General features: G+C 38.5%; 2 protein-coding genes across 4 annotated transcripts in view; both read right to left on the bottom strand.

Annotated features, from left to right (window-relative positions):
- Positions 1-211: 211 nt before the first annotated feature.
- LOC121385906 (adhesion G protein-coupled receptor E2-like) lies at positions 212-19,363 on the bottom strand. The gene is made up of 7 exons (XM_041516696.1): positions 19,333-19,363; positions 18,643-18,779; positions 9,329-9,392; positions 5,682-5,810; positions 3,839-3,958; positions 2,045-2,164; positions 212-589 (listed from the first exon to the last, which is right to left on the bottom strand). Exons 1-7 carry the CDS (start codon positions 19,361-19,363, stop codon positions 378-380), a joined length of 813 nt encoding a protein of 270 aa, XP_041372630.1. The 3' UTR covers positions 212-377.
- A 289-nt stretch (positions 19,364-19,652) lies between these two features.
- The window catches only part of LOC121386617, a 12,814-nt gene continuing 7,447 nt past the window's right edge, over positions 19,653-25,019 (bottom strand). For all 3 annotated transcript variants that reach the window (XM_041517575.1, XM_041517576.1, XM_041517577.1), the window contains 4 exons: positions 23,744-23,887; positions 23,175-23,237; positions 21,413-21,475; positions 19,653-20,002 (listed from right to left, as the gene is read on the bottom strand). In XM_041517575.1, the coding sequence (XP_041373509.1) occupies positions 19,770-20,002; positions 21,413-21,475; positions 23,175-23,237; positions 23,744-23,887 (503 nt within the window). In that variant the 3' untranslated portion in view covers positions 19,653-19,769. The remainder of the gene's footprint in view (positions 20,003-21,412; positions 21,476-23,174; positions 23,238-23,743; positions 23,888-25,019) is intronic.

The raw sequence follows: 25,019 nt of genomic DNA, 5'->3' as shown, positions 1-25,019 counted from the left end.
TGCACAGGGGGGTAGACGTTTTGCACTTTTGTACTGTCAGTGATATTAGAACCATCTGATCTATAGTACTCCTGGGGGTTTTAATGTTTTTTGTTATCCCATAAAATGAATATATGACAACATAATTAGTTGTGTGACACTGAGAGTATTTTTACATGCCCTATATCAATAAGGTTTCGGGCATATGAGTTGTGTAAGACTGAACGGACATTTGACATACTGGTTTGTATTTAACGATGGTGTTAAGCATGGTTGCAATCTGTCACTGATTATTTTTAATATGTGTATCAATGATCCGGTAACTTTAGTAAACTTACTTAATCTGGCCATAAACAAAAATAGTGATATCAAATGCATTCGTTTCTGATGACATAGTTTTATTTGCGAGAAGGAAGAGGTTGTACACAATTGCTTATCAAAATGGTGTAGAAAACATCCCAGAATAGCGACTGATGCTTAACTGAATGACCTGCAGACGTTTGCCCATCTTCAGAATATCCATTCAAACACGTACAAGTGTATGATCCATCTGTATTGGTACAGTTGACATTGGTACCACACGACGTCTGTACAAGACATTCGTCGATATCTAAATTCAACCAAACATGATTTAAAACAAAACCAACACTAATTTCCCTTTCCAATAAACTAGCTATTAAATATTATGATACAGTTTTTTTCAAATTCAGATATTCTATGAAATCTCCTTATCGTTATAGTTACAAACATACTTTATATTGCAATATCGTAATTTTACAAAAGACATCTGGGAAGTATATTTTCTTTAAACAAATGTACCATGCACCTCTACTACTTCCCCCCCCCCCCCCCCCCCCCCCCCCCCCCCCCCTCCACTATGGATATTTAAATGGTCAAAATAGTTAAAAGACAATGGCTTGCAAAGGCCATGACAAGCGTGATTGTGACAAAAAAGTGTCAGTAGCACAGTTCGTACTGTAATCAAGCATTTCTTCGAATCAAAGAAAACAATGAACATACCTTCCAGTTTTCAATGCAAATTATGACAATATAGGTTCAGAGCACAATTTATGAGTTATTATTATTATTATTATTACTATTATTATTATTATTATTATATTTGTGTCTAGAATTAAATGAAAAGTGTAGGGGTATCATGATACACATACAATTTTAACAAATGATACCATAAAGAGACGACCGGAAGTGGTTTATAATTCATCGTGAACAGTTATTTTGAATGTGTTACAAGTTGTCAACCTGCATAATGCTACTAGCTCCGGACCGTGCCATCGGGGGGGGGGGGGGGGGGGGGGGGGGAAACAGTTGCCCCACTGCGAATCTCACCTTTTTTTTTTACTCAACAAAATAGGATACACACCTCAGGGTTTAATTTGTATAGTGTTTCATTTGTTTATAAAGAGTAGTGCACCCCCTAGGATTTTGATCAGAGTACGGTTCTGCAACCGGTTGAAGGAAACCATTATGTTATACATGACATCAGTGAATTTGGTTGGGTCCAGTAAGAGACATCCAAGTCAAACTCGGCAGTCAAACTGGCAGTGTCTTCAAAAGGGCATGATATCGCAGATGGCTGGTTATCAGTTGCATTATGCAGGTTGACAGTTTACTGTTCTGTTCATCTCTAACGGCCCTATTTTATTGTAATACTGGTAAACGTATACTGATAGACAGAATGACACAACGATCAAATTAAGGAACATAATGTTTATAACACGAATATGAACGCTTTCCCTAACTTTGTCATCCATGACTCTGGGTTTCGAGATAGGCACGATTTTTTTTCTCATATAAATTTGATTTGGCTCTACTACAAATAATAGTTGGACATACATATATGCATGCATTTGTGCATGTGCATTTCTATAATATAAATAAATCATGTGATTACATATCAACCAACGCATGGTTGTTTAATAAAGTATTAACTACAGGTATTATACAACTGTATAATTATCTTTGATATATTTGTTAATACTACTCCTGATGCCAAGTCTCGGTGTCAAGTATACATTATATAAAAATCGCATAATGTGTCTGTTACCTGTACATGATCGTCCATCTCCGGTATATCCATCTCGACAGGTACATGTATACGATCCATCTGTATTGGTGCAGTTGGCATTGGTGCCACACGATGTCTTAACAAGACACTCGTCGATATCTAAACCCAAGGAAACATGATTTAAAACAAAACCTACACTATTTTCCCTTTCCAATAAACAAGCTGTTAAATATACAGTTTTTCCAAACTTAGGTATTCTAAGAAATCTCCTCATCGTTATAGTTACACAACTACATTGCATTGCGATATCGTAATTTTATGAAAGACATTTGGGAAGTATATTTTCTTTAAACAAATGTACCATGCACCCCTACTACCCCCCCCCCCCCCCCCCCACACACACACAGACACTATGCTATGGATATTTTAATGGTCGAAATAGTTCAAAGACAATGGCTTGCAACGGCCATGACAAGCATGTACGTGACAAAAAGTGTCAGTAGCACAGTTCGTACTGTAATCAAGCACTTCTTCGAATCAAAGAAAACAATGAAGATACCTTCCAGATTGCAATGTAAATTATGACAATAGAGGTTCAGAGCATCATTGATGAGTTACGTTTGTTTATTATTATTATTATTATTATTATTTGTTTGTTCGTTGTTGTTGTTTTTATTACAAATACCTGAAATGATGTCTAGAGTTAAATCTCACCTTTTTTTTTTTACTCAACCAAATAGCATACGCATCTCAGGATTTAATTTGTATAGTGTTTCATTTGTTTATAAAGAGTAGTGCACCCCCTAGGAATTTGCTCAGGGTACGACCCTATAACCGGTTGAAGGAAACCATTATCTTATACATGACATTAGTGAATTTGATTGGATCCAGTAAGAGACATCCGAGTCAAACTCGGCAGTCAAACTGACAGTGTCTTCAAAAGGGCATGATATCGCAGGTGGCTCGTTATCATTTAAGTTTGAACTAACCCGGTGTGCTCATTATATATAGTGTACCATCGACGTCCCCAAATGAGTTCACCTAATTGCAAAAACACGAATAGGATATTTACGGAAATACTATTCTACATGTTTCAGCTATAATACGTGAAAGAAACTAAATTGGAACCGATATCGCTAATTTTAAGGAATAAACAAAAACGACTTAATAAAATTAATGGTTTTAGGGGTTTGTAAAGTTTTGTATTTAGATACTTATTTTTCTCAACTTTATTGTTTATAAAAAAAAAATCCTGAACTGTGAAGAAAAACCTCATAAATGAACGACATGCCGATGACAACCAATCGGATGTTGATTGCGCGAACCGTGCACGAGAAAACAAAGTGAACGGAATTTGAAGCATAACGCAGTTAGGGATGTTGATGATATATTATATTGGTAATTAATATGTTTTCTGTAAAAGGTAACTATTGCCCACATTCTTTATCGAGCAGCAAATTAAAAGTGTCTATCAAGACTTCGCATTGATAATAAATGGTTGACAGTTTACTGTTCTGTTCATCACTAGCGGCCTTATGTTATTGCAATACTGGTAAACGTATACTGATAGACAGAATGACACAACGATCAAATTAAGGAACCCAATATTTATAGCACGGATAACACTTTCCCTAACTTTGCTATCAGATTTCGAGGTAGGTACCATTTTTTTTTTTCTCACATAAAATAGATTTGGAGTTACTAAAAATAATAGTTTGACCATACGGGCACAGGATTTGGTCAATCCAGAACAGATTATTTAGTTATGCGGACATCATTTTCCATTCGTTTTTCCAAGAGGTTTTATACATAAAGTGTAGTTGGCTTAATTACCGTTACAGGTCTGTCCATCTCCAGAATATCCCGCCTTGCATGTACACATGTATGACCCATCAGTGATGTTGCAGATCGCATTTGTATCACAGGGATTCTGTCCAAAACAGTCGTTTATGTCTGAAGTCAAAAGTAATCTAAGTTCTAAAATAAATTCGAAAATGTCATATCTGAGCTTTACAAAATGTGTTGATCAATGAAAGTATTAATATTAAAACGCTCTATGGAATTTAATACGATGTTAAACGGGACTGCATGTGATAGTTACTGGATGTTAGTGTTTATTATATTGTTTTGCTTGGTTAATGTCTGCACATCAAGTGTGTTGTATTCGGCTGTTTTAATGTTTACATAAGCTCAATACTATTGTCACAAGTCAAGGGTAATCTTTTCACAACTATAAATTGATATTAGAACATTTATTCTGTGTGTGTGTGTGCGTGCGTGCGTGCGTGTGTGTGTGTGTGTGTGTGTGTGTGTGTGTGTGTGTGTGTGTGTGTGTTTAGCAGGTAAATGTATGTTTCGTGTGTTAACTCGGTTCCTGGATATTGCCTATTCTGCGTTTTGCCAAAACCGAACACTGCTTTATGACAAAACCGTACACCACATGTAAAACTGTCAAGACCACACCGTGAACCGCGATCCCTAACAGTATGTCTTAAAACTGTTATAACATCAAATTAAATACCGCCACTCCGACAAGAACTGTTGTGTTTTGTAACATAAAAAACTGAAGCTTACACTAAAATTAAAAATAAGAAGAGAAATTTTTCCACCAAAGGTCACAAAAAAGTATTCCAAAGTCGAAATTTTACCGATAACTAATAAACACTGAATAAACATTACATGAGTTATTTTTAAAAATCCATTTGTTTTCATATTTGTATGGACAAAAAAACCCAAACATTTGTATATGTATTTCAATTCATCTAAAGCCGGAAACATCTTAAAATATACCGGTAACAAGGTAAAACCAGGTAAACTTGTGCCACTGATCTGATGGTGACGTCCATTCTATCGATAGCGGAAATGTGATCAAACATTTTGAGCCGTTGTGGAATCGTAACAGTGCTTATGGTTTACCTATCTTGTGCAAGAGGTGCTACACTGCACGACTACGTGCACAGACGATACACGTTTCACCAGTCGTCGGACTAATCGTCAAGGAAAAATCAAACATGTTTGATATTGATGACAAGCTGACGATAAGTCTGGTCTGGCGATTAGTGATCGTCAGCATCGCATGTATCATTCAGTATGCATTAAACGTTTAGATACTGATAATGAATGAATGTTTAACGACACCCCTGCACAAAAATACACATCAGTTATTGGGTGTCTCAAAAGACACCAAACGATAACAGACAGGCAATTGGTGGCAAACTTGTCGTCAGGCCGACGATTCGGTGTATGCCGCTAATCGCTGCCTCTAATATAATAGGCTAATGTGCATTGGTCTTAAAGGGACATTCCTGAGTTTGCTGAACGTTTTTAGATGTTATCGACTAACAAAGACCTTTTAACGATTGTATTTACACATCAAATCTATTTTTCTGCATAAAATATTAGTGGCTGTATATTAAACGTCTTTCTGGTCGTTCTAATATTTATACTAGGTTAAATTTCATTTCATTTTAAAAATATTATTTTTTCGTACGTACGAAATCCAGTTTGGGCTTCTTATAACTATTAAGACGACCAGAAAAACAATGTATTTACAGACACCGATATTCTAAACCAGAAAATGTATTTTATATGTAAATTTAATCGTAGAAATGTTTTATTAGTCGGAAACGTCTTACAATGCAGCAAACTCAGGAATGTCCCTTTAAGACTCAGTTACTTGTACACGTTCGTCCATCTCCAGTGTATCCGTCTCGACATATACATGTGTACGATCCAGGTGTATTATTGCAGTCAGCGTGGACATCGCATGAACTCTCTTCAGTCTGACATTCGTTCGTGTCTGCATCTAACAGTAAAATTAGGAAAATACTAAAGTTCAACAAATTCGAGACGAAATGGTTGTTTGCAATACAGAGAAAAGCGTATCTAGCAATTCAATTATTATTCAGTAGTAAATTAACCGCTTTGCTTATTGCCGTATACTGATCTACAGACCTCTGAGTATTGAAAGCCTGCTTAAATCATGTAAAACAAATATATACATATATAAACGCGGGACCGTGAAAAAAGTTCGGTGTTGAGGGAATTCCGGTTTACTGAGGGTCCGGTTTAGAGAAGTTTCACTGTATATATATATATATATATATATATATATATATATATATATATATATATATATATATATATATATATTTAATTCAGCTTAACGGGAAATACCCTTGTTTTTAAACACTAAGGCTTTTTTTGTTATACGATTATAGTCGTTTTTGATTAATGAAATCATACTTTACATAGATGTTATGGTTTAGATTATCCATTTCCGTACATTTTTGTTTTTGGTCACCCTGGTGTTTTTAATATCACAACATGCATTTCTCATATGTTTAACAATTATGGAGTCGAATTTTAATCTATTTTTAGAGGGTATTTCACCATTTCAAAGTCAGAGACTCATGTTTCTCTCAATAGTAACTTTATCCAAAGGTGTTACAGGTTTGTAGATTAACTAAACTTAGTGTTAATGTTCAGGGGTTGAAACTAGGGTCTGTCCCTTTAACATGACCATATGTCACGATAGATAGTGCTATAATTGTTTTATATAGGTATGTAATAGTGTTAACACAAAGGCTGCCTCTGTTGACAGTGGTGGTTGATATATGCAATAATAGGCACATCCACTGACAGATATGAAAAGCATTACTGCTACGAAAGTATCTCGTCATGTATAATAACAGACACATATTCATATTGCATGCACTTACTGAGATGAACGACGTTACTGTTTCGAAGTATATTTTCATTTTCGTTGACAGAACTACAGGACCACTGTGATGCGTCAACTGCTTTAAATGACGTTATTGTTACGCTGTAGACCTTTTTGTTTTTGTAAACTGCATCACACGCACACTGGTATCCATGCGTTGTTTTGTAATACAATGCACATATAATTGGTCGTTCTGTTTGGATATTACACTTGTATGCAAACCGTTTACAAATTGTTTCATTATTCCGCACAAATATGATAGCTACATTTTCTAAGGTGTCCCCTATGACGGTACAGACAAAGGTAAATGGACGGGCATTCACTGGACTCGTTGAATTCGTTGACACTTCAATGTCTGTTACTGAACAATTCGAAACGTAAGTATTCGTAATCATATAGATAGATAAGAACAATCTCTCTCTCTCTCTCTCTCTCGCGCGGTCTCTCTGTTCTCTCTCTCCATCTCTCTCCGTCTCTCTCTTCTCTCTCTCTCTCTCTCTCTCTCTCTCTCTCTCTCTCTCTCTCTCTCTCTTCTGTGTGTGTGTGTGTGTGTGTGTGTGTGTCGTCTGGACACACAACGAGTCTGAAATAGAAATAAATTGTAAGCAAGTATAAACAGGCGCGTGCGCAGGGGGGGGGGGGGGTTTGGGGGTCGACCCCCCCCCCTGCTCAAGGCGATTTTTTTTTTCATATCCCGATTTTTTACATTTTTTACATTCCTGTGAATGTGGTCAGAAAGCAGCTCGGCTAGCCAGCAGAAAACACCTCAGAATAGCCCTAGAAGGGGTCAATTTTTCAAAATTTTCGGGGGGAGGACCCCACAGACCCCCACGCCACTGGCTTCGCGCATGCGGCGCTCGCGGTGTCGGGTTTCGCCAGACAACTCGTTCCCCCCCTGCACAATTTCCTGCGCACGCCCCTGATAAAACCACATTTCAATTAAAGGTGTATGCACCTGTGAAATAGTGTTAGAACGTCCATCCATTTATACGTTATCCGTGGTCCGTGTCTGTATTTGTATCATTATATGCGTGAAGTGAACCACCATTAGTGAAAATTATGTGACTTCCGTTTTTCCACAAGGCTGCAAGAAGACAGCATGTTTTCAACTGCACGACAACTAAATAGCTTCTTGGGCGATGCCGATCTCTGTCCGTGAAAAATTGCTATACACACCAGTTGAGATGCACACGTGAATACAAACGAAGAACGAATTAGTGGATGTTTCTTATCTTATTGTCTGCAAATGGATGCCAGGTCTATAAGGTCATAGCCAGAACGTGGCAAGACATGTAGCTATGTTATTAAATTGAAGGCTCGTTGATACTGGGTTTGCATTCCGGCATCGCCTCCAATCCGGAGTATGGCTGCAACAATCAGAACTCTATTTCAGTAAAAACTAACAACTGAGACAGCTTGCATTGAAATGTGCCCCATTGGCAATTCAACAATAGCATAACCTAGACAGCGTTGCAAAGGGCAGGGCGATTGAACGTTAAGTGTATGTATGCATAAAATTAAAACCAATTGATCGGGAAAAGAATAATTGAGAAACAGTTTAAAATGAAATTTTAACGCACACAAACGCGTGTATATATAAGATAAGTTCTCTCACATTACTTCTATCCAAAATAAACCATTTTCCAATGGAGGCATGACATGGTTTATTTAATGACGCACTCAACACATTTTATTTTCGGTTATATGGTATCGATCATATGGTTAAGGACCATGCAGATATTGAGGGAGGAAACTCGCTGTCGCCACATCATGCGCTACTCTTTTCGATTAGCAGCAAGGGATATTTTATATGCACCATCCCATAGATAGGATGGCACATACCACGGTATTTGATGTACCAGTAGTGGTGCACTGGCTGGAGCGAGAAATAGCCCAATGAACCCACCGACGGGGATGGATCCCAAACCGACCGCGCATCAAGCGAGCGCTTTACCACTGAGCTACATCCCGCCCTATTTTCCAATGAAGTCAAAGAGTTCTATACCATAGTTAGTTTTTACAATGTTCTAACTTAAAGCTTTTATCTGAGCTATTGAAAATCTTAGTCTGTGGCATGCAAAACACCGTGAACCTATACGTGTCTTAACGCTACGATGTCGCTTCCACATAACATAATTATTTCTGAAGTTAATGTTTGATTTGTTTACCGACACCATTAGGGGACATTAATGAATCAGCTACTGGATGTCAAATATGGCATGCGGCCTTTTCAGGAAACCCACTTGAATTCAGAGATAACGGGTAGCGTCTATGACTACCATATTCTCGTACACAATTTGAGCATTTTTTGGTTTACAGGTATCGCATACATGTTTCAAGCACAAGGCTACGTGACACAATGGTACTAGATGAAATAAAATTTCACACATTTTTTTCCCAGATGAAACTTTTTTTCTTCTTTTTTTTGCAACCAACACACACATTTATTAGCAATCACAGGACTTGGTATTAACTTCTCTGTCAAAAGTTGGGTGCACCTCGAACTTTGACCTAGCCGGAAGTTATTTGGTTTAGTACTACATGTAGGTAGTGGTAGTTGGTATGATATACATATTGTTATAATAGATGCATGGACTTACTGAAGAGAACGACGTTACTAGTAAGACGTATATCGTCATTTATGCCGACAGAAATGCAGAACCACTGTGTTGCGTCGATTGCTTTAAATTACTTGATTGTCATGCTGTAGACATTTTTGATTGAGTCAAATTCACCACATTCGCACTGATATCCACGTGTTGCGTTGTAATATGGTGCACATTGGATTGGTTGTCCTGTTTGGGTATTAGACTTGTATGCACGTCGTTTACAAATAGTTTTATTATTCCGTACAAATGTGATGGCTTCGTCGTTTAGAGTATCCCCCGTGACGGTGCAAACCAGGATAAATGGACGACCATACACTGGAACTGTTGAATTCGTTGAGAGTTGAAGGTCTGCTACTGAAAAAAAAAACCCGACATCATTAATTTTGTTTCTTAATCATATGAATATTTATGTAAAATTCTCTCTCACCCACATAACAGAGAAAACTGTGTATTGTTACTTACGTTTTTACACAACAGGCTCATAGGAACATGGGACTTGTGCCACCATCACCACCATGAGGACGAAAATATAAGTTTGTTTTACCCCTACATAAATAATAATAAAATGTGACCTGTGCCCCTCCCCCTCCATACTAGAGACCGTAGCTGTAAACCCCTCATTAGAGAGTGTCCCCCCACCCCCACCCCACTCCAGACATTGTTCCAACGGGCCTGCACAAAGGTAAATACAGACACGTTTCTAATTGTCTAAATATTAATAATCATTACATGCATATTAGATTTGTACCTTTAAAATACTATTTATGTGTTAAACAAGGAAAGCTACACATGTTTTCTTTATTGATATAACAGCATATTTTATAGTACTGTAGATGTTTCCGCCAAGTTTGTTTATTATCCAAAAAAGTCTAGCAAAAAGTTATTTCTTCAATACATTCTGCTGACGTATATGTATGTTATAACAGAGTTTAAAAGAACAATCCTTAGAGTCATTCATAATTTTAGGAATTCAACATACACGCACACACGCACGCACGCACGCACACACACACACACACGCACATACACACGGACATGCACACGCACACACATACGCACGCACACACGCACGCACACACACGCGCACATACACACGCACACACACACACACACATACACACACATACACACACACACACACATACACACACATATATATATATTAGAATAAAGAAAAGAATAACGCAAGGCTCAAAACTGACTGACAACACATTTAGCAGTATGTTTGAAAAAGTGTCAGCCCGTCTGTATCTGGATGTGTATAAATGCATGAGAGAGAGAGAGAGAGAGAGAGAGAGGAGAGAGAGAGAGAGAGAGAGAGAGAGAGAGAGAGTCATGGCCTCAATTGGCCCCCACTAGGCAAACATTAGCTTCCCCTTTTGAAAAAAAAAGTAGCCCATATATCTATGTAAAGATGAATCCTACCACCTCCACATATTGTAATCCCAACTATGAAGCAGTAATATCCCTCTCTCATAGATAGCACTCTACCTACGACCTTAGATTTAGCAGTCGCGGGGCACTGCCTCGGATTGATGTGGAGGGGGCTGAGGGGGAAACGTCCACCGATTGCGATTGATCCTGTGACCCATCAGACATCAAGAGATAACACTACCACTCAACCAAATCCCGCAAGGTGAGTATATATTTACAAGTATTATATATTATTAATTAATTTTTGCTGCAGAATTTCTCAAATATAGCTGTGAGTGAAATACAAATAGTCTTACCTGCGAAAACGGGAAGTGCACTCCAAACAACGAATATTAACAACCCCAGACGAGTCAAATTCATGTTTTTGTGTTGTTGTTTTTTGTGGGTTTTTTTTTTTTTTTTTTTATAACACTTTTTATTCTCTGTAACACATGTAAAGAAATAACACAAACTCGTGATATGACACTGCAGCTAAATTTCCGATGTGTTTGTTTGTTTGTTAACAAACATTAATATAACAAGATCACAAGACGAATGAAACCCAAATGTTTTTAAACAATCTTTGAATCTGCAAGTGTTATTTCTACACTACCGAACCATAGGTATATGTAGTGGGTCGCTCTAGTAATATTATAACGATGCATAAAAACGACACCGAGCAAACTGTATGTATAGATTTTGATTTACATTAAGCGTTCCGTCTCTGATCTACAAACACACTGAGGCATGAAAAAGAAGACGTTCTCGTCACAATGCTCTTACCTTGCGAATTATATTATTATACAGTGCACAAAGAGGGTTTTGTAACGATCAAAAGGTGTCGGGTGGCTAATGGTGTGCGGCAACAGTCTTCTAAACATATGTAGAGCATTGGACGTGGGACGCGGAACGGGATGAGGGGTGGGGGTGTACTACGGTGGCGATCTCATGTCACCACCTCACCTTTTCCTTTTACTGAGCTCAGACGGCTGAAAAGGCCGTAATTTACGTGATAAATGCATTTCGTGATATTAAAAACACTAGGATGACCAAAACAATTCGCATGTACGGGAATGGATAATCTAAACAATAAAATCTAAGCAAGGTATGATTTCAGTTATTAAAAACGGCTCTAATAGTGAAACAAAATATGCCTTAGTGTTTAAAAACTAGGGTATGCCCCTTTAACATAGTTCACTACTAGAACACATTGCTTTGTAAACCATCGGCCTGAGCTCAAACGAACGAGGGACTAATATTTGAGTACAAGGATGGTCAAAAGCGCACAAGATGGAGGGGGGGGGGGGGGGATTGGAGAAAATCCTAACAGTTTGGCAAAAATGATAGTGATATTCGGGTATTAAAGATAATAGCAAACCATCTGTTTTAAATGCTGATAGACGTTTTTCAGCACATTTGTGTTGCTATTGAAGCAAGCAGAAGAAGGAAATGTTTTAGTTAACGACGCACTCAACACATTTTATTTACGGTTGTATGGCGTCGGACATATGGTTAAGTACAACATATACATTGCGAGAGGAAACCCGATGTCGTCACTTCATGAGCTACTCTTTTCGATTAGCAACAAGGGACATTTTATATGCACCATCCCACAGACAGGGTAGTACATATCAAGACATTTTATATACCAGTCGTGGTTCACTGGCTGGAACGAGAAATAGCCCAATGGGCCCAACGACGACGATCAATCCCACAAAGACCACGCGTCAAGCAAGTGCTTTACCACTGAACTACGTCCCGCCCCTCTCATGAAGCCGGCCACAAGATTAAAGAGCAAAGTGTGTCCAAGCACGTGGTGTTGAATGTGCCAGTATTACTATCAGAAATGAATCACTCTCTCAGAAATGGCACTAAATATATCATATCTCGCCTATTCACAGCACTGACTTATTGACTCATATCCACCAAACGACTAGGGGCGAGACGTAGCCTAGTATTAAAGCGTTTGCTTGATGCGCGATCGGTTTGGGATCGACCCCCGTCAGTGGGCCCATTAGGCTATTTCTAGCTCCAGCCAGTGTACCACGACTGGTACATCAAAAGTCGTGGTATGTAGGCTACTACCATGTTTGTGGGATGGTGCATATAAAAGATCCCTTGCTGCTAATAAAAAAAAAGGAGCCCATGAGGGTTTGCTCCCTCAATATCAGTGTGGTTCTTAATCATATGTCTGACGTCATTTAACCGTAAATAAAATGTGTTGAGTGCGTCGTTAAATAAAAACATTTCCTTCTGTCACGGATACGTGACTGAGGGCCCCCAATTTGTTGTTCATGGCAAACTTTTCCATAACACCAAGTTACCACGTGTCCATACACACCCATCGACGCTCGTTCACAGTATGCAACACTACAGGTTCTACCTCGGCAGTAACCCGAACCAGCACTCTTAACATTGTGACAACCAAAATGGAACAGTCTGCAGTCAAGCTTTTCCCATACAGGCCAAACCATTACAAGTGCTACAGTATTTGACTGTGCATATGAAAAGGGACCATACAAACACTGCGAGTAAGCACATACTATACACAATATACCAATTATCTACACCCCATTAACTTGTATACAGTATAACATATTTACAGTAAAATATGATTGTGACAGACTCACATACTGCCCCCCCCCCCCCCCAAAAAAAAAAAAACCCAAACAAACAAACAAACAAACAAACAAACAACAAAACAACAAACAACAACACAAACAAATCCCCCAAAAACCCAACAACAACAACAAAAAGATTAAAAAAAAAAAAAAAAAAAAAAAAAAAAAAAAAAAAAAAAAAAAGAACAAAAACAAAAACCCCAACAACATTACAAACCTTAATCTTCGATGAATGCCATCATATCTAGAGAGACCAATTCACAAGCAGCCAATTGCCCCTTTCTGATCAACAATTTATCACAGACCAACACTCCACCAGATTATCAGACCACCCACACAGTGAATTATCCAAATAATCCCATCCCCCCCCCCCCCCCCCCCCCCCCCCCCCCCCCCCCCACCCCCCGGTCTCGTACGCTTTTGACTATCCTTGTACTCAAATATTAGTCCCTCGTTCGTTTGAGCTCAGGGTCCTGGGCTTCCGGTCTATATGTCACAATTACCAAATAGTTTACATCCAGTGGTTTACAAAGCAATGTGTTCTAGTAGTGAACTATGTTAAAGGGGCACACCCTAGTTTTTAAACACTAAGGCATATTTTGTTACTATTAGAGCCGTTTTTAATAACTGAAATCATACCTTACTTAGATGTTATTGTTTAGATTATCCATTCCCGTGCATGTGAATTAGTTTAGTCATCTTAGTGTTTTTAATATCACAAAATGCATTTCTCATATTTTTAAAAACGCACGTGCGTCTGACAAGTAACAGCTATGGAGTCCAGTTTAAATCTATTTTAGAGGGTATTTCACCATTTTAAAGTCTCAATTGTAAATTTATCCAGATGTGTTACAGGTTTGTAGATTAACTAAACTTAATGTTAGTTTTCACGGGTTGAAACTAGGTTCTGTCCCTTTAACCGAAATGCTCGGGAGCAATATCGTACACCGGTGTCTTCTACAGGGTTCGAAGAGTGTTTTTAAAAGGGTGGCGGAAGGGGTCACCGTCTGTTCGATAATCTGGTATGGTTGAAAGTACATTAATTTTTTTGAAAAGTGGGCGGAGGTTCAGAGGCATGCTCCGTCACGTAAATATACAGCCTTTCCAGCCTTCTGAGCTCAGTAAAGGGAAAACGTGAGGTGGGGGACATGAGATCGCCACCGTAGTAACCCTCCCCCACTCCCTCACCCCGTTCCTCCCAATGGTCATTTGAGAGAGTCTGTTCCACTCCTCTTGCAGCGCCTTACCAAGTTCCGCTAACGTGGTCGGCAGTCTTTGACGATGACGCACACGTCTCCCTGTCATGTCCCAGACGTGTTCAATGGGGTAAGGTCTGGGCTCATTGCTGGCCATGGCATTCGATAGATGTTGTACTGCTGGAGGTGAGCATTGGCGGTTCGTGCACGGTGAGCACGGGCATTGTCGTCCTGAAAAAACAAAACGTCGACCAACACGCCTAGCAAACGGGACGACAAAGGGTGTCAGTATGTTGTTCCATAGTACTGCCCAGTGACCCTTTCTTGCAAAATATGGAGGGGGGTTCTGTCAGTCATAGTGATACCACCCCACACCATAATCGATCCACCAATAAGATTTAGTGTAGGCGAGTGCCACATTAGATATGATATAATTCTGGATCATAGTTAATGCAGGGAACATAGAACACATTATTTTTACTGGCATATGGTTATACCTATTATATAACACACTTCATTTGTTTACATGTATATATATATAGTGTGCATACTGCTTTTAGATAATAAGTTGTAACATTTCAATAAAATTCCTACCATTTACATCTAGGCATCTGTAGAGCACCTCGTTCCAGCCAGTGCACCAATACTGGTATATCAAAGGCCGTAGTATGTGCTGTCCTGTCTGTGGGATGGTGCATATAAAAGATCCCTTGCAAGCATAGGACACGTTGTTTTTACTGGTATAGGATTATACTTATTATATAACACACTTCATTTGTTTACATGTATACGAAGTGTACATAACGTTGTACTACGTTATATTTATAGATAATAAGTTGTAACATTTCAATAAAACTCACAGCTCAAACAGAACTTAGATATCTTATCATTTACATCTAGGCATCTATAGAGCACCTAGTTCCAGCCAGTGTGCCATGACTGATATATAAAAGGCCGTGGTATGTGCTGTCCTGTCTGTGGGATGGTGCATATGAAAGATTCCTTGCTACTGATGGACAAATGTAGCGGGTTTCCTCTCTAAGACTAATGTTTGACATCCAATAACCGATGATTGATAAAACAATGCGCCCTAGTGGTGTCGTTAAACAAAACAAACTATAGAGCACATTGTTGTATTTATTATTTCTTTCATTGTTTGTTGTTTTTTGTCCATATAAATGTCGTGTGAATTATATGTTTATGTACATCGTTTTAGATGAAGTGTCGGACTTGACAGCTGTGTTGGTAGTACTCCCGACTGGAGCCCCCTGTGGGGCAGGATATGCTCAATGTTCGCGAACACCTGATAGTATTAGTGTATTTTATCACAGCTGTACTTATTCCAGTGAGCTCTGTCCTGTGTTAGTTTTGATTCAGTAAACTAGTCTGGAAGAGGCGATCTTGGCCGGTGCATGAAGGATGTATTGCCCTCTCAGTAAACGATCGATTCAGGAGTGGCTGACGTCCTATAGACGAGGCACCAGAGAGAGAGAGAGAGAGAGAGAGAGAGAGAGAGAGAGAGAGAGAGAGAGAGAGAGAGAGAGAGAGAATTGGAGAAGAGAGAGAGAGAGAGAGAGAGAGAGAGAGAGAGAGAGAGATTCATCCAATATTTCTCCAAATTTTCATTCGACTCAACATTGTTCAGAGATACTGTTTTGATCACGGATAGCGTTTTTGTCGATGATGATGATGATGATGGTGACGATGATGGTGGTGGTGAAGAAGAAGAAGATGAATATGATGATGAATATGATGATGATGTTGATGATGATGATGATGTTGATGATGATGACAGTAAATAGATTATTGTATGAGGTCGAGAGCCATACGGAATTTATGAAACGAGTTTTGTAAATCATTTTTAAGCAAGTTCCATAGATCACGCTGGGTAAATGTGTTAATTTATGTATTATAAATAAACTGCATTGCATGTCGGTATTTATGTATGTATGCATATATTTTGGTAGGTAGGTAACTAGTCATGCATGCATGCACGTGTGCGTGCGTGTTTGTACTTACATGCACGTGTGTGTCAGATAAACGTCAAGTGAAGATATATTTTTTAGATTTTGTTGTCAATTGTTGATGACAATTGTTGATACAGGGAGCATCCACAACATACTTTCATCAATCTAAACATTTAGCCAATTAAGGTTCCAGCACGGTCTCCTGGGCACACACCTCAGCTATCTGGGCTGTCTGTCCAGCTGTTAGTGAGAGAACAGAGGGTGTAGTGGTGTTACACCAAGCTACCTATCCATTGAATCGTTAAAACTCGCTCCGGGTGTGTGCCGGTACCGGGCTGCGAATTCAGTACCTACCAGCCGATGCCACCGAGGCCTGTTAATCTAAACAAAATGCCTGGCGCATGTCTCAAGGGAGACACTTTAGGTTGTATATCTAATTATTCTTCTATAAAGATTATCGCCCCTTCGTGTATACTACCTGGAATCGCAAAGCACGGAAATAAGTTGACCTAATACTATATGAATGAACGCAATGGATGAATGAATGAATGACTGCTTAACGACACCCCGACACAAAAGTACATCGGCCATTGATTGTCAAACAGTGGTAAACATTTAATATGCACATATATATTGGCGTACTTTGAATGGTATGACATAGGGATTAACGTGCATATTCGGAGCAAGCTGTTTGGGACACGTCTGTCCAGGACAGGAAAGGGCTGGGTGGAAGAACGGGCCGCCTGCGCTAGCAGGTGCACGAGAGTACCAACAGCCCGACCGGGATCGGTATCAGGCGGTACTTTGAATACTGTAGGTGCCCTTTTTATACGTTGTACTCCATCCCTAGAAACTGAACGTGCCCTATTTCAACATTCCGCCCCCTTTCCCACAAAAACTCTGCATCCGCCCCTGTTTGATTACAGCTATCCTCCCTAGCTTTCCTGTATTAGGTTTGCTACTCTCAGTGGATATCTACAGTCAGATGTCGAGACAGATACTCATGAACCACTGTCGAAACGATGGTATCAGGTCACAGTGTTCGCATATCCTACTCGACCCGTGACATCAGGCATTGTGCAGAATTAATAATGAACACACACCCACACCCACACACACACACACACACACAGATGGGGGGGGGGCAGAGAGAGAGAGAGAGAGAGAGAGAGAGAGAGAGAGAGAGAGAGAGAGAGAGAGAGAGAGAGGAGAGAGAGAGAGAGAGAGAGAGAGAGAGGGAGGTGGGGATAGATAGAGAGGGAGAGAAAGAGGGGGAGAGAAAGCGGGTAGGGCAGATACTGATATTATATTATAAACTCACATTTCCGCTCCACCCTGACACTTATTAAGGTATGTCTTTCTATATAATAAACTTTACTCCTAAAAACAAGTGTAGTTTTAATTTTAATGAAAACAGTGGATATATTGCACTGCTTTCATTGCAAGCCTACAAGTACGAAATAAAATGTTAAAATCTTCACAGAAGAAACCCAGAATCGATCTGACACCGATATCAACGCCCCATTCCTTGGATACCTCCACAATTACAAGAACGTGTTTGTAAAAAGTTCATAAAAAGCTACATATTCAAAGTGGGCGGAACTACATTAAACACCTTTCGTAAAGTGACAGACCCTAGTATGTAACCACTAAGGGATATTTGTCACTATTAGAAAAACCGGTTTTGATCATTGAAAATCATACAACACGTAGATTTATTGTGACAGTACCATTTCCGTACAAAAACTCCCAAAGCGTTTATAGTCACATGGTGTTTTTTACTATCACAAACATGCCATTTTTTCGTTATTTTTAAACACGCACAGATGCGTCCTGCGAAGGTACGGTTATTGAGTTCTAATCCTATTTTTTTAAGGTTATTTCACCGTGTCAAAGCCATATTACTCAGTGCGCTGTAAATTTAAACAAAGTGTTTCAGGTTTGTAGATATATCTAAAATTAGTGTTCATTGTTACGAGTTGAAAACTAGGGTGCCTGCGTCTTTAATAGCATACTTTAATAGCGCACTGAAGCAAGATAGTTTATTATAGATCGCAGCCATCTTGGGGTTAAATCAGTTGATAAAAATCGCAGTGCTGGTTTCTAACATAGAACGTCTTAAAGGTTATTTCCACAAGGTCTTCAACATCCTTCAAAACTGCCCACACCTGGAAGAGAACCGTCAGAAAGTTTGGACACAAGACACACCCCTCGATATCAAATTCTGGGGACTTCTTGACGACCTCTGAAAGACATCACATTTCGTCATCACATCCGGATTATTGATCTAATATGGCCACATCTTGATTGAACGCAGAAGAGGAAGAACAAGGTCTTCACTGTAGGTTCCCACGTATTTCTCTGGGAGCTTTTCATCTGAAAGGGACAGCCACATATCCCGATTGATACAGACTTGGTATGTCGTCTTAAGGCGGACTGCCACTGATGTCAAACATTAAGCTTTATTTAGGCACAGGGTGGATCCTGGTATGTTCCACAATACACCAAACTATTGGTATACTGCAATAGAAAATGTCTCCATAACAATGTAGTCACATGTAGTTCAGCCATCCATAACGACTCGCAAATACGTCCTCAATTGTCGGTTGTTGTGATGGTGCACATATTGAAATATGGTCTACGATCAACACACACCACTGCAGTGCTCCAAAGAAGCGAAAGAAGTTATATACAGACTACAGTCACAAATAGGGTAACAAACATTGTACGCCCAAGCCAATTAGACCCATGCCAGTTCGTCCCCCATCCCTTCAGTTTGACCAGTTCGCTTCACTTGCCACTGTTAGTCCAAGACTGATTCAGCTGCATGTATCATGAACCCATCTTCTATGCACAAAGAAGTAATTCTAAAATAACCAGAAAAAGGATGAACTAATACATCCAGAGAAGAAACCTGTACTCCAAGTCAGTTCCGGATTTATAAGAGGGCAAAGGGGACAATTGCCAGAGGCCCCCCCCCCCCCCGACTAAGGACTATCTTTATAAAAAAAGTGTAATAATTATAAAATTAGTTCATTTTCTTTATTTGTCGCGTAATTTAATTTCTATGTTGAGGGGCCCCTAAACTGAAGTGCCTCGCCCACCCCCCCCCCCCCCCCCCCCCTCAGGTCTAAATCCAGCCCTGCTCCAAGTTGGTTTGCTTCTTGTTGTTCGTTTTAGTTTTATTCACTTGTGTATACATGTCGGACATATCTTGTGGCAACTCGTTGTCTTCTCAATTTGCATTGGTCCGCGTATCCTTGCCCTTGGTATCCGCCACAGACTTCGTGTCTTTTTTGACAACTGCATACATGGCGCCTATTTCCTCATCTGTGAGTTTTTGAAGATGGTCTCCTTTAGTTTTGCCGTGTTTATTGACGACTGTGTCCATATCATCGACGTCTTCGGGTTCAACGTGTAATTCTTCATCACCATTTCCAAGGTTATAAATATCGTTGTCTATCATTACTGAAATGAAACACAAAGCACATTAGTGCATACATTTAAAGTTGTCTTGCCATATGTTCTTATAACACTGTCTACTAAAGAAATGAAACACCGATACTCCTTTAGTGAACGTTTTCAAATATAGTATTGGATGCTCAGCTACGTAACAAAATAATTATTTTAAAAAAAGCGAAACGAAATACAAACAAAAGAAACTACTAAGAAAACTAAACAAACAACACCCTTTTTCTATTTTCAGGTATCACGTAACGAATTATAAACTAGCTAATTTAAGGTAAACGTAAATTACATTGTACCAAAAGAATACAAAGCTGACTCTTATATCCTTATAGAAGCCTAGGCCGATACTGTTTTCACAAGTCACTTTGATCCAGTCTCTATTTAAGGTAGGCATATTTTTCAACTCATGCCTATTTTCAAGGCAGTCTTCTATTATTTTCATGCAATTTATTTGTTTCTAAAATACCGCTATTTTTGAAGTTAAACACTTATCTCACCTTAATTTGTTCTCATGAAAGGTACTGGTATTGAAGAATAAGAGCATTCTATGAACGGACCTTTATTAACAATCAGTTACAATATTAACATCATGCACAGTGGAGAATATAATTCGGTCATTAAACTGGTAAAGCTACCACGACACTAACAGATGTCTTTGCAAGGCAGACCTCTGTATATATTTTTTTACAACTCTATGAGATCCCTTATCTAACTGAGGCAGGTTTTTATTCAAGAAAGGCCTTCATTCAGTGATTAATTGTACTTGTTACGTTACAAGCGGGTGCTGATCAGAAAACAACAACAACAACACTCCAGATAAAACTAATTGCAGGTGAATATAGTTCCATTGAAAAGTGTTCCCCTTTTCTTTAAACATTTCGTTTGAAGTAGAACTGATTTAACTGTTAGAATATGTAATGTTGGATTGGAGGCCACAAGCTATAAGTAGAAACATACTTGATCATACCTTTAATATTTCATTTCAACTTACTTCCGTGCTTATATCCAAATATCAGCTATCTGGGCTGTCAGTCCAGGACATTGGATTAGTTGTCAGTGGTTAGTCAGAGAGAAGTGGGTGCAGTGGTCATACACCTACCCAATGAGTCGTTAAAACTCGCTCCAGCGTTAGGCCCGATGCTTAACCACGACACCATCGAGGCCGGTGATTCAAACCATCTAGAGTACTTAGCCATATTCAAGTTGCTTCCCATTTTGGAACTCGCAACATAAGAGTTGATACTATTTCAAATCTAGTTGACGAATTATTTCATTTGTTTTAATATAATGATGTCATAGGCTACTCTCTTCTTCTAAGGTAGAGAGTTAAAAAATATGTATCTTTGTACGTTCGCTATGAAAAACAATACACTTACAGATATAACATCTTTGTAAAACTGTTTACAGTACCTGGTTTTCGTTTGGGTTTTGGCGAATCTCTCGACATGAAATATAACTCGTTGTCTTCCATCACTGAAACATGAACAATATTTCATATAAATGTGTCCAGGAAATCGAATAATCCTTAACAAGGTATTCAGTGGAAGAATACAAACCAGATTAAAGAGGTATTACAAGAAGTATGAAAACAAACCTATACCATGAGTAATATGTATCATATATATATATATATATATATATATATATATATATATATATATATATATATAGATATATATTTTTTATATATATATATATATATATATATAGATATATAATATATATATAATATATATATGCAATAATTATCATATACTTAATATACATTATCCATAGTTTATCACATAATTATACATACACATATTACACATGAACCATAATCCACCATATAGTTTTATATTCATCACATAATAATACATTGCAATACATATACAGAACTTCACATGCGTTGTTTTCGCTTCCTGTATATTGCACGGGTTTATTTTACGCAATAATATATAACACGAGACCGCATAGCGGTCGAGTGGTAAGTTCTTTCGCAAAATAAACGAGTGCGATAAACAGGAAGCGAAAACAACGTATGTTGATTTCTGTATTTATTACATACCTTGTTTTATGTTTTACAAAAATGTGTTTTAATTTAACATCATAACAACACTTTGTTAAATCTATGATCAAAACTTCGTTCATGGATTCATTTAACGTTAAGAATCATACTCTGCTGCAGCCTTGTGTACTATTTCAAATACGATATTACGTCATTTATAAATCCTATATGACGTCAGTAAATAAAAGGCACTAACTGCAGTAAAAGTCCCGGTCCAGATCGCACATATGTGCGATATAAAATAAATTTATCACACGCTTTCAAAATGCCTTTATCATTATAGTAAGATTGAATAGGTATGTAATACATTGTGGAGAGTGATACGTTGATATATTATAAATATAAACTATCTTTTCTCTGAGTGGTTGCTTCTAATAAATATTTACACAATGTTGTTAATCACTTTATATTATTAACGGACAGTAATTGTGTTAGTTTAAATGAAGATGTTCGGGTATAATAATATGGTTTAATATATCTGCCTCTCAGAGTACTATAAAATGAACAAACTAATATGAAGTGGAACTCATCTTCAACTGCATGTATGTTGCACAAATTATATACTCTTTCTGATCTTTCCTTTTTTTTTATATCTGCCCGTTTCTATAGCAAGGCTGTGTGCAGATAATCTATATTTACATAATATGTTTATACTTTGAAGTAATAGATTTTTGTAAATAATACCGAAAATATAAATTATCAACAAGATATTTGTATATAAAACATTTTGAAGATGTGTCAAGAATAGCATATATAGGTTGGGTAAATTGGTCTTTCATTGTCTGTTTAATTTCAGTTAGAAATCTAGTTTGGGTCAGCTGGCCAGTCAGTCAGTAAGTCAATAAGTCAACCAATCAGTCAGTCAGTCAATCAGCCAGTCAGTCGAACAATCAATCAACCAGTCAGTCGGACAGTTAGTCAGACAACTAGACAGTCATTCAGTCAATCAGAAAGTCCATATGTCAGTTAGTCAATCACATAGTGGAGCAAATTATTAAACCAATGACTGGCTGGACGAATAATCAAATCAATGGACTTGTATGAACAGATAAATGTGTAAAATGCAGTATAAAATTCAAATAAGCGTGAACATACAGTGCCATATGTAATATATACGTAATATACCTGGCTGTTTCCTTCCCTGTGTGTTGTTTTGCTTCGCATAATTGTTTCCATCATTCTTAGTATCTGAAATAAAATACAACTATTATTTGTTATTTGGTAAATACACATTCCCCATATGTTCCTAACATGTCCTGGACGCAGTGCTTTTTACTATTTAGACTAACTGTCCACTATGGAGGTAATTAAATATGATGTTAGAGAGAGTTAAAAGTTAAAATTTTGTTATGTATAACGATACCACTAGAGTACATTGATTTATTAATCATCAGTTATTGGTTGTCAAACATTTGGTCATTATGACAAAACATCTTAGACAGGAAACCAGCTACATATGTCCATTAGTCGCATTTGATATACATGTTGTTTTGGTGCAATGTCTGAAACGAGAAATAGCCCAATGAGCCCCCTGTTAGAAAGAGAAATCGGCGGTAAGGTATGGGATGCGAACCCGCTACCTATCAACCTTGAGACTGTTGATTTTTCTAGTATACTACTCGTGATACTCGTCCAGCTTGAGAGGCTAGAATTTCCATAAATTTTCCAAAACTTTATAACGTTAAAACACATACCTATAGTTTCATGCTTTCTCGAGTTTCTCTTTTTCTTGATGATACAAACGGCCGCAACAATTATGACCAATACAATCACAGCTCCACACGCGGCAGAAACAGCTGGAATTAGCACCGGATTTGAACGAGGATCGCCGACCATCTCTGCATATAAAACGAAAATAAACCATATAGTGCTTAAAGTTTGAAATTCGTTTTGTTTAACGACACTAATAGAGCTCATTGGTTTATTAATAATCTGCTAGTGAATGCCAAGATTTTGATGATTCTCAGAGGAAGCCCTCTACATGTTTATATGTATTAGTAGCAAAGGTATCTTTTGTATGTATTTCCTCACAGGTATGGAGGAACATAACACGACTTTTGAATTGTCATATTGGTTAAGATCGACTTATTGTAGTAGTAAACGGTCCAGCCGTATACATGTGTGTTTTAACAAAGGGATTCACGCATGATTCAGACCGTCCTATTGCTTGTTCTATTGTGTAGTGAAATGTGAAACTGGAAAACAGATTTTTAAACACCCCCACATACACATACACAGGGAGAGAGATGGGGGGGGGGGGGGCGACAGGAAGAGATGAACAGAGAGAGCGATAGAGACAGAGAGAGAGGGGGGGAGACAGAGAGACACAGACACACACACAGAGAGAGAGAGAGAGAGAGAGAGAGAGAGAGAGAGAGAGAGAGAGAGAGAGAGAGAGAGAGAGAGAGAGATGCTTTATTTAACGACGAACTCAACACATTTTATTTACGGTTATATGGCGTCAGACATATGATTAAGGACAACACAGATTTTGAGAGGAAAACCGCTGACGCCACTTCATGGGCTACTCTTTCCGATTAGCAGCAAGGGATCTTTTATTTGTCCTTCCAACAGGCAGAATAGTACAATCCATGGCCTTTGTTGAACCAGTTATGGATCACTTGTCGGTGCAAGTGGTTGACACCTACCCATTGAACCTTGCGGAGCACTAACTCGGGGTTTGGAGTCGGTCTCTGGATTAAAACTCCCATGCCTCGATTGGGATCCGAACCCAGTACCTACCAGCCTGTAGACCGATGACCCATCCACGACGCCACCGAGGCCGGTGAGAGAGAGAGAGAGAGAGAGAGAGAGAGAGAGAGAGAGAGAGAGAGAGAGAGAGAGAGAGAGAGAGAGAGAGAGAGAGAGAGAGAGACGGACAGTGGCAGACAGATGACGAGACACCGACGCATATATAAGAGAATGAGAAAGACTTAGTATGTGTGTAAGAATTGTTTGTATTGTATATTT

Source organism: Gigantopelta aegis, chromosome 12, assembly GCF_016097555.1.
Source record: "Gigantopelta aegis isolate Gae_Host chromosome 12, Gae_host_genome, whole genome shotgun sequence".
Taxonomy (NCBI): Eukaryota; Metazoa; Mollusca; class Gastropoda; order Neomphalida; family Peltospiridae; genus Gigantopelta; species Gigantopelta aegis.
The sequence above is the reverse complement of the archived record's forward strand: the minus strand, read 5'-3'. Positions and strand labels throughout refer to the sequence as shown.